The sequence below is a fragment of the Oncorhynchus masou genome, chromosome 22, assembly GCF_036934945.1.
Source record: "Oncorhynchus masou masou isolate Uvic2021 chromosome 22, UVic_Omas_1.1, whole genome shotgun sequence".
Taxonomy (NCBI): Eukaryota; Metazoa; Chordata; class Actinopteri; order Salmoniformes; family Salmonidae; genus Oncorhynchus; species Oncorhynchus masou.
Window position 1 is genome coordinate 27,837,408 of NC_088233.1, and position 12,661 is coordinate 27,850,068.

Genomic DNA, 12,661 nt, shown 5'->3' on the forward strand with positions numbered 1-12,661 from the left:
ATTTATGGGGGGAGGTCATAAACCTTACCCACAGGCCAATGTCATGACAACACTATATACATATACATGATCAAATCTCAAAATCAACTATTAAAGACTACCAGAACCCACTGGATTCTCCAATTACATTGCATGAACTACAGGACCAAATACAAACCCTCCAACTCAAAAAGGCCTGTGGTGTTGATGGTATCCTGAATGAAATGATCAAATATACAGACCACACATTCCAACTGGCTACTTAAACTCTTTAACATCATCCTCAGCTCTGGCATCTTCCCCAATGTTTGGAACCAAGGACTGATCACCCCAATCCATTCACACACATTTCTTTCCACAGGGCCGTGGAGTGAGACAGGGATGCAGCTTAAGCCACACCCTATTCAACATACATAGAAAAGAATTGGCGAGGGCACTAGAACAGTCGGCAGCACCCGGCCTTACCCTGCTACAATCTGAAGTCACATGTCTACTGTTTGCCTGATGATCTGGTGCTTCTGTCCCCAACAAAGGAGGGCCTACAGCAGCATCTACATCTTCTGCACAGATTCTGTCAGACCTGGATCCCTGCCATTAAATCTCAGTGAGCATAGCCTTGCCATTGAGAAAGGCTGCCTTAGGCAGACCTGGCTCTCAAGAGAAGACCGACTATGTGCACACTGCCCACAAAATGAGGTGGAAGCTGAGCTGCACTTCCTGCCCTCCTGCCAGATGTATGGCCATAATATTAGAGACACATATTTCCCTCAGATTACACAGACCCACAAAGAATTTGAAAACAAACCCAATTTTGATAAACTCCCATATCTATTGGGTGAAATACCACAGTGTACCATCACAGCAGCAAGATTTGTGACTTGTTGCCACAAGAAAAGGGCAACCAGTGAAGAACAAGCATCATTGTAAATACACCCATATTTATGTTTATTTATTTTCTCACTGGGATACTTTAACTTGGGTGGGAGGGAGGGAAGGAGTACTCCTACAGTATGTTGCCCCATGTGTATCAGAGGCAGTCCGTTTGCATGGGACACATTGATCCTGTCTACAGTCAGCCAATCACAATGCCCCTGGCAGAGTTATTCTAGCTGACCAATTAGTCAACTACAGTCATGAGACTCATATTCACAAGTTGTCAGCTCCCGTACACTGACAAGGAGAGTGAAGTGTGATTTGAAAGAAAGTCAAATGACAACATATTATATAATACAGGACCTGTTTAATAAGTTACAACGAGAGCAGGCTCTTTCCTCTTGACATGTTTATCTTCTTTCCATCCCTCCAATTTCCCCTCTCCTCTTTTCGCTTCCTTTCTACATATTTCCCCATATCTTTGTCTCTCCCCACCCATCCCTTGCTTTATTCCTCCATCCTATTCTCCCTCCTCTCACCCTCCTCTCCCATCCCCTGCTTTATTCCTCCATCCTATTCTCCCCCCAGTCTCACCCTCCTCTCCAATCCCCTCCAGTATTCCTCCATCCTATTCTCCCTCCTCTCACCCTCCTCTCCCATCTCCTGCTTTATTCCTCCATCCTATTCTCCCCCCAGTCTCACCCTCCTCTCCCATCCCCTGCTTTATTCCACCCTATTCTCCCCAGTCTCACCCTCTCATCCCCTGCTTTATTCCTCCTCCTCTCCCATCTCCTGCTTTATTCCTCCATCCTATTCTCCCCCAGTCTCACCCTCCTCTCCAATCCCCTGCTTTATTCCTCCATCCTATTCTCCCCCCAGTCTCGCCCTCCTCTCCCATCCCCTGCTTTATTCCACCCTATTCTCACCCTCCTCTCCCATCCCCTGCTTTATTCCTCCATCCTATTCTCCCCCCAGTCTCGCCCTCCTCTCCCATCCCCTGCTTTATTCCACCCTATTCTCCCCCCAGTCTCACCCTCCTCTCCCATCTCCTGCTTTATTCCTCCATCCTATTCTCCCCCCAGTCTCACCCTCCTCTCCCATCTCCTGCTTTATTCCTCCATCCTATTCTCCCCCCAGTCTCACCCTCCTCTCCCATCTCCTGCTTTATTCCTCCATCCTATTCTCCCCCCAGTCTCACCCTCCTCTCCCATCTCCTTCATTATTCCTCCATCCTATTCTCCCCCAGTCTTACCCTCCTCTCCCATCCCCTGCTTTATTCCACCCTATTCTCCCCCCAGTCTCACCCTCCTCTCCCATCTCCTGCTTTATTCCTCCATCCTATTCTCCCCCCAGTCTCACCCTCCTCTCCCATCTCCTGCTTTATTCCTCCATCCTATTCTCCCCCAGTCTCACCCTCCTCTCCCATCCCCTGCTTTATTCCACCCTATTCTCCCTCCTCTCACCCTCCTCTCCCATCTCCTGCTTTATTCCTCCATCCTATTCTCCCCCAGTCTCACCCTCCTCTCCCATCTCCTGCTTTATTCCTCCATCCTATTCTTCCCCCAGTCTCACCCTCCTCTCCCATCCCCGGCTTTATTCCTCCATCCTATTCTCCCCCCAGTCTCGCCCTCCTCTCCCATCCCCTGCTTTATTCCTCCATCCTATTCTCCCCCCAGTCTCGCCCTCCTCTCCCATCCCCTGCTTTATTCCACCCTATTCTCACCCTCCTCTCCCATCCCCTGCTTTATTCCTCCATCCTATTCTCCCCCCAGTCTCACCCTCCTCTCCCATCCCCTGCTTTATTCCTCCATCCTATTCTCCCCCCAGTCTCACCCTCCTCTCCCATCTCCTTCAGTATTCCTCCATCCTATTCTCCACCCTATTCTCACCCTCCTCTCCCATCCCCTGCTTTATTCCTCCTTCCTATTCTTCCCCCAGTCTCACCCTCCTCTCCCATCCCCTGCTTTATTCCTCCATCCTATTCTCCCCCAGTCTCACCCTCCTCTCCCATCTCCTGCTTTATTCCTCCATCCTATTCTCCCCCAGTCTCACCCTCCTCTCCCATCCCCTGCTTTATTCCTCCATCCTATTCTCCCCCCAGTCTCACCCTCCTCTCCCATCTCCTGCTTTATTCCTCCATCCTATTCTCCCCCCAGTCTCACCCTCCTCTCCCATCTCCTGCTTTATTCCTCCATCCTATTCTCCCCCCAGTCTCACCCTCCTCTCCCATCTCCTGCTTTATTCCTCCATCCTATTCTCCCCCCAGTCTCACCCTCCTCTCCCATCTCCTGCTTTATTCCTCCATCCTATTCTCCCCCAGTCTCACCCTCCTCTCCCATCCCCTGCTTTATTCCTCCATCCTATTCTCCCCCCAGTCTCACCCTCCTCTCCCATCCCCTCCAGTATTCCTCCATCCTATTCTCCCCCCAGTCTCACCCTCCTCTCCCATCCCCTGCTTTATTCCTCCATCCTATTCTCCCCCCAGTCTCACCCTCCTCTCCCATCCCCTGCTTTATTCCTCCATCCTATTCTACCCCCAGTCTCGCCCTCCTCTCCCATCCCCTCCATTATTCCTCCATCCTATTCTACCCCCAGTCTCGCCCTCCTCTCCCATCCCTAATCAATGGTGCCTAACCCCTTCAAAGAGGGTTTAGCCAGAAAAGAGAGTCAGTTACAGACTAGTCCAGAATAGAAGAGGGGATAGAGACCATATCTGATATTACATCTGCCATTCTGCCCGCTCCATTCCACACCTATATTGCATCCCCGTTGAAGTTACTCACTTTTCTGTTTGTGTGTTATTTCCCGTGACTTCCTGGTTATTTCACTTAGCCTCTCCCTAACAGGCTTTCAGTCTGACCCCTGACCTGGTAGTAGATTATACTCCCTAAGCCCCCTGTTGTAATGTAAAGTTGTGACCTACAGAGTATAGCAGACAAGGTGGGTGAGATGGAGGTATGAAGGGATGGAAAGAGAGGAGGAGGGATGGAGACAGAGAGGAAGAGGGATGAGGGAAAAGGCAGAAAACCTTATCACCCCCCAACACCAGGGTCTACAGTGTAATTGACACAATACTAATAAGTGCATTAGGCCTTCTCAAAGATCAGGGGAGCAAATATTGTATTAAATCTCTCTGTTACACTGTATTTTAAACCCCCTATTACACTCTCTGTGAAAGGGTTATGGTTAGATGGCTGAAATGGTGTCAATAAACGATCTATATGTGCTCTTTATGTCTTAAGTAAAAGCCAGGAATGTTTCTATTTGTGCTGTTTTCTGAACTAAAAAGACATACATTTTACAGCGTTGACAATGTGGTGTAGGTCACTATGAAATCAGTGTAACCTTATTTAACTCTTGACGGGCACAAGTTAAAAGAGAGCATATTGTATTATTAAATGTCAAGAAACTTGCTCTGAGAGAAAAATGTGTATCGCCAAGTGATTTATTAACCCTACCAAGCGCTAAAGCAGTTGTGAAGTTTCTTCACATGAAATATAAAGCCTGCAGATGTTGTAATTTAGCCAAGCAAGGATGTAGCGGAGAGGGAACGGTAAGCAAACGCCAGGCAGGCAGCTTGGAAAATCACAACAAGGAAATCAGGTGACATGTTGATTGGTGGGTTTCTAATGACTGGATTAAGATGTAGATGCACACAACCACAAACAGACAGACACACACACACATTTTGAGGGAGGAGGAGGGAGTGTGTTTGACTGCGGTGTGTCTCTGTGTTATTGTGACTGCATAATAACCCAACGAGCAATGTAATGTTCAAGATCCTTGTCAAACATCTGGGCTTTAACTGCTCTGTCGCAGGCAATTAAAAAACATCCTGTCACGCATTAGATTTGTATTCAGCCAGGACCACACTTCTGCTGCTATAGTAACTACAGCACCGATGCACACATTTACTGTTCTACTTCTATTTTAAATGTGTATAGTCTATGGAAGGACTCTACAACCCTGTGCCTGAAGAGTTTCACTCCAGTGGTAACTGACCTGATTCACCTTATCATCCAGCTAATTATTAGAATCAGGTGTGCTAGATTAGGGTTGGAGTGAAAACCTACCGGACGGTAGATCTCCAGGAACAGGGTTGGAGAGCACTGGTCTATGGAATTTAATTCAAGTGTACTTTCATTAAAGTTAACCTTAAAGTACTCGGTCCTTGACTTGTTCCTGTAAAATGAAAACTTTACTAGGTACATAAAGTTAATCTTGGTTCCTCTCTCCCCAGGTTTACAGACCTGCTGGACCAGTGTGGTAAGGTGGACCTGGCTGTGCTGTCTCCTCCTCAGAAGGACTACTGGTCCATGCTGGCCTACAACCGGGCCAAGCTGTGTAACCTCCTGTTCTCTAACGAGCTCCACCGACGCCTCTCGCTCCACGGGGTCACCTGCAATGCAGTGCACCCTGGGAACATGATGTACACGGCCATCCATCGTAGCTGGTGGCTGATGACCCTGTTCTTCACCCTGGCTCGCCCCTTCACCAAGTCTATGGTAACGAGACAAACCGTTTACACTTCTGATGCTAAGGGATCACCATATTGCATGGCTGTGTGGGAGATATGACACTTTGAGCTGTTTGTGTTATTTAAGAGATGGTTATTGGTTATTGAATGAGTTGTTTGTGTTATTTAATAGATGGTTATTGAATGAGTTGTTTGTGTTATTTAATAGATGGTTATTGAATGAGTTGTTTGTGTTATTTAATAGATGGCTACTTGGTTATTGAATGTTATTTGCTGTACGCCTACTTGAACAGACTGGTTGTTTTAGAGAGTGTGGAAAGAGTAGATGCTACTCTTCATGGTCCTCATACTTTATTCTGTAGTCTCAACTGTCCTTCGTTTGTCCAAACATTAGTCTTGGCATCTATCTGCGAGAGGAGGAGAGAGGGAAGGATGGGGGAAAGGAAAAGGAAGGATCTCTAGAGCAGTCAGGGTGTGACTTTCACAGAGATGGAGAAAGATTCACTGGCTTGTTTTTCCTCTTTTCCTCCTCGTCCTGTCTTTGTTAGTTTAGATCGAAGAGTGTGTCCACTCCTCTCCTCGTGAGGGTAGATAAACCCGTACTGCTCTGAGACTATAGTGTTACGGTATAGTATAGGGTAGATAAACCCATACTGCTCTGAGACTATAGTGTTACGGTATAGTATAGGGTAGATAAACCCATACTGCTCTGAGACTATAGTGTTACGGTATAGTATAGGGTAGATAAACCCATACTGCTCTGAGACTATAGTGTTACGGTATAGTATAGGGTAGATAAACCCATACGGCTCTGAGACTATAGTGTTACGGTATAGTATAGGGTAGATAAACCCATACTGCTCTGAGACTATAGTGTTACGGTATAGTATAGGGTAGATAAACCCATACTGCTCTGAGACTATAGTGTTACGGTATAGTATAGGGTAGATAAACCCATACTGCTCTGAGACTATAGTGTTACGGTATAGTATAGGGTAGATAAACCCATACTGCTCTGAGACTATAGTGTTACGGTATAGTATAGGGTAGATAAACCCGTACTGCTCTGAGACTATAGTGTTACGGTATAGTATAGGGTAGAAAAGTATAGGGTAGTATAGCTACGACTCTCTGTACTAAACTGCTCACATATGGCTTTTCAATCATAGATGTTTTATCCATGAATTATCATATATTCTATGTTATATTAGCAGATTTGACGCACACTCTTCTCTATGTCCCTCTCTCTACACTTCTCATATGATCTCCATACGTTATTTTACAACTCAGTCTCAATGTATGCCTTTCTTTGTGCTATATTGATATTTGCACACAGGAGATTGTTAAGGGAAACAATGTATGTACTTATAACATACTTATGTCTTATTACTGAAATGTTACAATATATACATTGTCATTCCCATGGTGTGTTGTTTCTGTAATAGTCATACGCTGATGATGTGAATTATAAAGCTCCCACTGTGATTTATCCTCTACTAATCTATAGACCTAACACACACAGGCTCCTAGTCTACAAGGCTTCTCTACTAATCTATAGACCTAACACACACAGGCTCCGAGTCTACAAGGCTTCTCTACTAATCTATAGACCTAACACACACAGGCTCCTAGTCTACAAGGCTTCTCTACTAATCTATAGACCTAACACACACAGGCTCCGAGTCTACAAGGCTTCTCTACTAATCTATAGACCAAACACACACAGGCTCCTAGTCTACAAGGCTTCTCTACTAATATATAGACCTAACACACACAGGCTCCTAGTCTACAAGGCTTATCTACTAATCTATAGACCTACCACACACAGGCTCTGAGTCTACAAGGCTTCTCTACTAATCTATAGACCTACCACACACAGGCTCCTAGTCTACAAGGCTTCTCTACTAATCTATAGACCTACCACACACAGGCTCCTAGTCTACAAGGCTTCTCTACTTGTCCTGCCACTACCCTGGAGGCCATATGCTACTGTGATGTATGCTTTAGTTAGAGTATTACATCAGTGCATTAGCCCCTTTGTCATCCTTTATCTATCTAGTGTTTTCACTGCAGGCCGGATGGGATGTGGAGAGAAGAGGTATTTTAGTGAAGTGTGGATGTGATGAATGATGTTGGACGGACAAAGGGAGTCAGGCAGACGTGTGTCTCTGCTGACTGTTCTCCCTCCGCAGAGATGCTTCTCAGCAGGTTTCACTACACACTATTCTGTTTCCCCTACTCCACTATTATCTGAGTGGTGCAGCTACCTGTTGGCTCTCTATGATCCCCAATAAGCCTGTATTCTCTCTCTCTCTCTCTCTCTCTCTCTCTCTCTCTCTCTCTCTCTCTCTCTCTCTCTCTCATAATCTCTGCCCCTCTTCCTCTGTCTTTTTCCTATGTTATTATTGTTCCCCATTAGCTGCTGCTAGTCTTCCTGGGATCCAAACACATTAAGTAACTTATGTTAAACATAAAACAAAAGATAAGACATGGAACACTGTCACACCACCACACTCCGACAACACAAAATGTATGATATCGCTATACAACAATATTACAGTGCATGTGTGTGTAGAGGGTGTGTGCTAGCACCCGTGTGCATATGCGTGTGTCTGTACCTGTGTGTGTGTCTCTGTTCCATAAGGTGTATTTTTTACCTGTTTTTTACATCTAATTTTACTACTTGCATCAGTTACCTGATGTGGAATAGAGTTCCATGTAGTCATGGCTCTATGTTGTACTGTGCACCTCACATAGTCTGTTCTGGACTTGGGGATTGTGAAGAGACCTCTGGTGGCATGTCTTGTGGGGTCTGCATGGATGTCCGAGCTGTGTGTTAGTAGTTTAAACAGAAAGATTGGTACATTCAGCTTTTCAACGCTTCTTATAAAAACAAGTAGTGATGAAGTCAAACTCTCCTCCACTTTGAGCCATGAGAGATTTACATGCATATTATTATTGTTAGCTCTCCGTGCACATTTAAGGGCCAGCTGTGCTGCCCTGTTCTGAGCCAATTGCAATTATCCTAAGTCCCTCTCTGTGGCACCTGACCACACGACTGAACCATAGTCCAGGTGCGACCAAACTAGGGCCTGTAGGACCTGCATTGTTGATAGTGTTGTCGAGAAATGGGAGCAGCGCTTTATTAAGGACAGGCTTCTCCCCTTCTTAGCTGTCAACATGTTTTGACCATGACAGTTTACAATCCAGGGTCAGTCCAAACAGTTTAGTCCCCTCAACTTGCTCAATTTACACATTATTCTTAACAATATTTAGTTGAGGTTTAGGGTTTAGAGAATAATTTGTCCCAAATACAATGCTTTTAGTTGTTTAAATATTTTGGGCTAATGTAAGGTCCTGGGTGTCGCGAGGGTGAAATCAGGCGCAGGAAAGCAGTGAGTTCAATAAAGTGCTACTTTAATGCACACACGGTGAACCACGGCCACTCCACTTTCAGGTGTAAACAGGCGGGCCGGCTGATTAATAAAGCCTCACTAATTACAACCAACTCAAAACAGGTGTACTCAATAAACATATAAGGAGGGGGAGAAAAGAATCAGTGGCAGCTAGTAGGCCGGAGACGACGAACGCCGAGCACCACCCGAATTAGAAGGGGAGCCACCTTCGGTCGAAGTCGTGACAGCTAACTTATTCCTTGCCACCCATTCTCAAACTAACTGCAGCTCTTTGTTGAGTTTACTCAAAGCCAATGGCATGTTGTTAGTAAAGATTGAAAAAAATAAGGTGCCTAAACAGCTGCCCTGGGGAATTCCTGATACTACCTGGATTATGTTGGAGAGGCTTCCATTAAAGAACACCCTCTTGTGTTCTGTTAGACAGCTAACTCTTTATCCACAATATAGGAGGGAGTGTAAAGCCATAACACATAAGTTTTTCCAGCAGCAGACTATGATCGATAATGTCAAAAGCCACACTGAAGTCTAACAAAACAACCCCTTATTCCCTTTGCACAGATAGTAACATGCTCTGAGACCTACTTACTTTCAGCGGAACTAAACTGAGTTCCTATGGTATTTTCCAAGAAAGGTACTTGTTTAAAATAGTATGATACCAAAAAGAGATGTGTATGGAATACATCATGTTTTAGGGCTATTATGGCAGTGTGTGGGGTAGGGGAGGGGGGCTTCTAACTGTTTTGGACTTCTGAGCACCCAGTTGCAATTAGCAGCCTAGTTTTTCCTCCAGATCAGGGCGGGGGGTTTTCATACATGTGGTTAATTAACTAACGGTGGTGTAGATGTTTGTAAATATTAAAGGACAAAGGTAGCTAGTGTTGTTATTAAATACTGGTGTGCTGACACAGGATTTAGCTTAACATCCTGTGTCTGATAAAGACCACACACACGAGCACCACACACCTTTAAGCCGAGCATTTGCTGTTATTTAAAACAGCGGTTGATAAGGCATCTGAATGTGTATCCTCTTTAACACCCCAGACCCCCTCTTACCCCCACATTAAGGCTTAATAAAACAGTGATATTATTTCAGTTATTGTGAGCGGGGATATGAAGATGCTATCGTTTTAATTGCTAGCCTTCGCTTATGGGATCCGTGGAGATTGTTCCCGGAATGCAAACATAAGCAGAATGTCAACTCCCCAAAGAATGATCAAAAAGTCCCAGTGTGTGTCTGTTGTGCAAATTACTCAAGCCTGTACACACACACACGCTCGCACGCCGCACACACAAACAGACACACACACACACGTGCTCGCACACACACACACACACACACACGCTCGCACACACAAACAGATACACACACACACACACAAAATACGGACAATCACGGAAACATCTTGGATCATTAGATCCTCTCACAGAATGTTGTACTGTATATAGCCTAGGTCAGTGCTTTATATGCACTGTTATTTAATGTAGGCCCATACACTCATATTAATGAAGAAATTCTGTAATCTTTTTTCATAAAAAATAAAATATTATTAATGGTGTATTTCAGTGGCTTCTATATGTAGAGCAGTCATCTGAGAAGAATATAAAACATTATTGTTAATATCATAGTAGGGATTTGCAGCCCCCCCTCACTGTGATCAGAGTGGAGAGAGGCATCTATAAAGAGCCATGAGGTTTTAATCAGCCAGACGATCACTCACTAACATCATGTTCCACTCCCTATGCCTTCATCTGCTTATCAGAGATCGTGCGGCCACGCCTGGCCCACTGTTTCCCGCTTATAGATAATCCAAGGCCTTTACAGGGAGAGTTTCACTCTGTTCTTAAATGTGGTTATAACAACTCAATACTCTAGCCAGCAGCGTGTGTGCATGTTGGTGAGTGCGTGTGTGTAAGAGGCCAAACACAGCTCTTATCTCTAGCACTTTGATGTGAGGAAAACGGAATGTGGAAATATAGATCATTCTGGGTGAACGAACGCCTGTCTACTGTCTAGCTCTACAGTTCAAATCAAATTGTATTTGTCACATGCGCCGAATACAACAGGTGTAGAACTTACTGTAAAATGCTTACTTACAAGCCCTTAACCGACAAAGCAGTTTTAAGAAAATACCTAAAAAAAATTAAAAGAGATAAGAATAACAAATGATTAAAGATCAGCAGTAAATAACAATAGTGGGGTTATATACAGGGGGTACCGGTACAGAGTCAATGTGCGGGGGCACCGGTGTCGAGGTAATTGAGGTTATATATACATGTATGTAGAGTTATTAAAGTGACTATGCATAGAAAATAACAGATAGTAGCAGCATAGAGGGGGGGGGGGGGCAATGCAAATAGTTTGGGTAGCCATTTGATTAGCTGTTCAGGAATCTTATGGCTTGGGGATAGAAGCTGTTTAGAAGCCTCTTGGACGTAAACCTGGCGCTCCGGTATCGCTTGCCATTCGGTAACAGAGAGAACACTCTATGACTAGGGTGGCTGGAGTCCTTGACAATTTTTGGGGCCTTCCTCTGACACCGCCTGGTATAGAGGTCCTGGATGGCAGGAAGCTTGGCCCCGGTGATGTACTGGGCCGTACAAACTACCCTCTGTAGTGCCTTGCGGTTGGAGGCTGAGCAGTTGCCATACCAGACAGAGATGCAACCCGTCAGGATGCTCTCGATGGTGCAGCTGTAAAACCTTTTGAGGATCTGAGGACCCATGCCAAATATTTTCAGTCTCTTGAGGGAATAGGCTTTGTTGTGCCTTCTTCATGACTGTCTTGGTGTGATTGGACCATGTTAGTTTGTTGGTAATATGTACACCAAGGAACTTGAAGCCCTCAACCTGCTCCACTACAGCCCCGTCGATGAAAATGGGGGCGTGCTCGGTCCTCCTTTTCCTGTAGTCCACAATCATCTCCTTTATCTTGATCATGTTGAGGGAGAGGTTGTTGTCCTGGCACCACACGGTCAGGTCTCTGACCTCCCTATAGGCTGTCTCATCTTTGTCTGTGATCAGGCCTACCACTGTTGTGTCATCGGCAAACTTAATGATGGTGTTGGAGTTGTGCCTGGCAGGGCAGTCATGAGTGAACAGGGAGTGCAGCAGGGGACTGAGCACTCACCCCTGAGGGGCCCCTGTGTTGAGGATCAGAGTGGCGGATGTGTTGTTCAATACCCTTACCACCTGGGGTTGGCCTGTCAGGAAGTCCAGGATCCAGTTGCAGAGGGAGGTGTTTAGTGCCAGGGTCCTTAGCTTAGTGATGAGCTTTGAGGGCACTATGGTGTTGAACGCTGAGCTGTAGTCAATGAATATCATTCTCACATAGGTGTTCCTTTTGTCCAGGTGTGAAAGGGCAGTGTGGAGTGCAATAGACATTGCATCATCATGGATCTGTTGGTGCGGTATGCAAATTGGAGTGGGTCTAGGGTTTTTGGGATGATGGTGTTGACGTGAGCCATGACCAGCCTTTCAAAGCATTTCATGGCTACAGACGTGAGCGCTATGGGTCAGTAGTCATTTAGGCATGTTACCTTAGTGTTCTTGGGCATAGGGACTATGGTGGTCTGCTTGAAACATGTTGGTATTTTACAGACTTAGACAGGGAGAGGTTGAAAATGTCAGTGAAGACACTTGCCAGTTGGTCAGCGCATGCTCGGAGTACACGTCCTGGTAATCCGTCTGGCTCTGCGGCCTAGTGAATGTTGACATGGTTAAAGGTCTTACTCACATCGGCTGCGGAGACCGTGATCACACAGTCGTCCGGAACAGCTGATGCTCTCATACATGTTTCAGTGTTACTTGCCTCGAAGCGAGGCATAGAAGTGATTTAGCTCATCTGATAGGCTTGTGTCACTGGGCGGCTTTCACCAGTGCTTCCCTTTGTAGTCTGTAATAGTTTGCAAGCCCTGCC

At 45.5% G+C, this 12,661-nt stretch overlaps 1 protein-coding gene across 1 annotated transcript in view; it reads left to right on the forward strand.

The window, feature by feature from the left end:
• Positions 1–12,661, forward strand: part of LOC135509274 (WW domain-containing oxidoreductase) — a 188,293-nt gene that overhangs the window by 100,069 nt on the left and 75,563 nt on the right. The window contains exon 8 of the mRNA XM_064929789.1: positions 5,093–5,357. Coding sequence (XP_064785861.1) covers positions 5,093–5,357 — 265 coding nt within the window. The remainder of the gene's footprint in view (positions 1–5,092; positions 5,358–12,661) is intronic.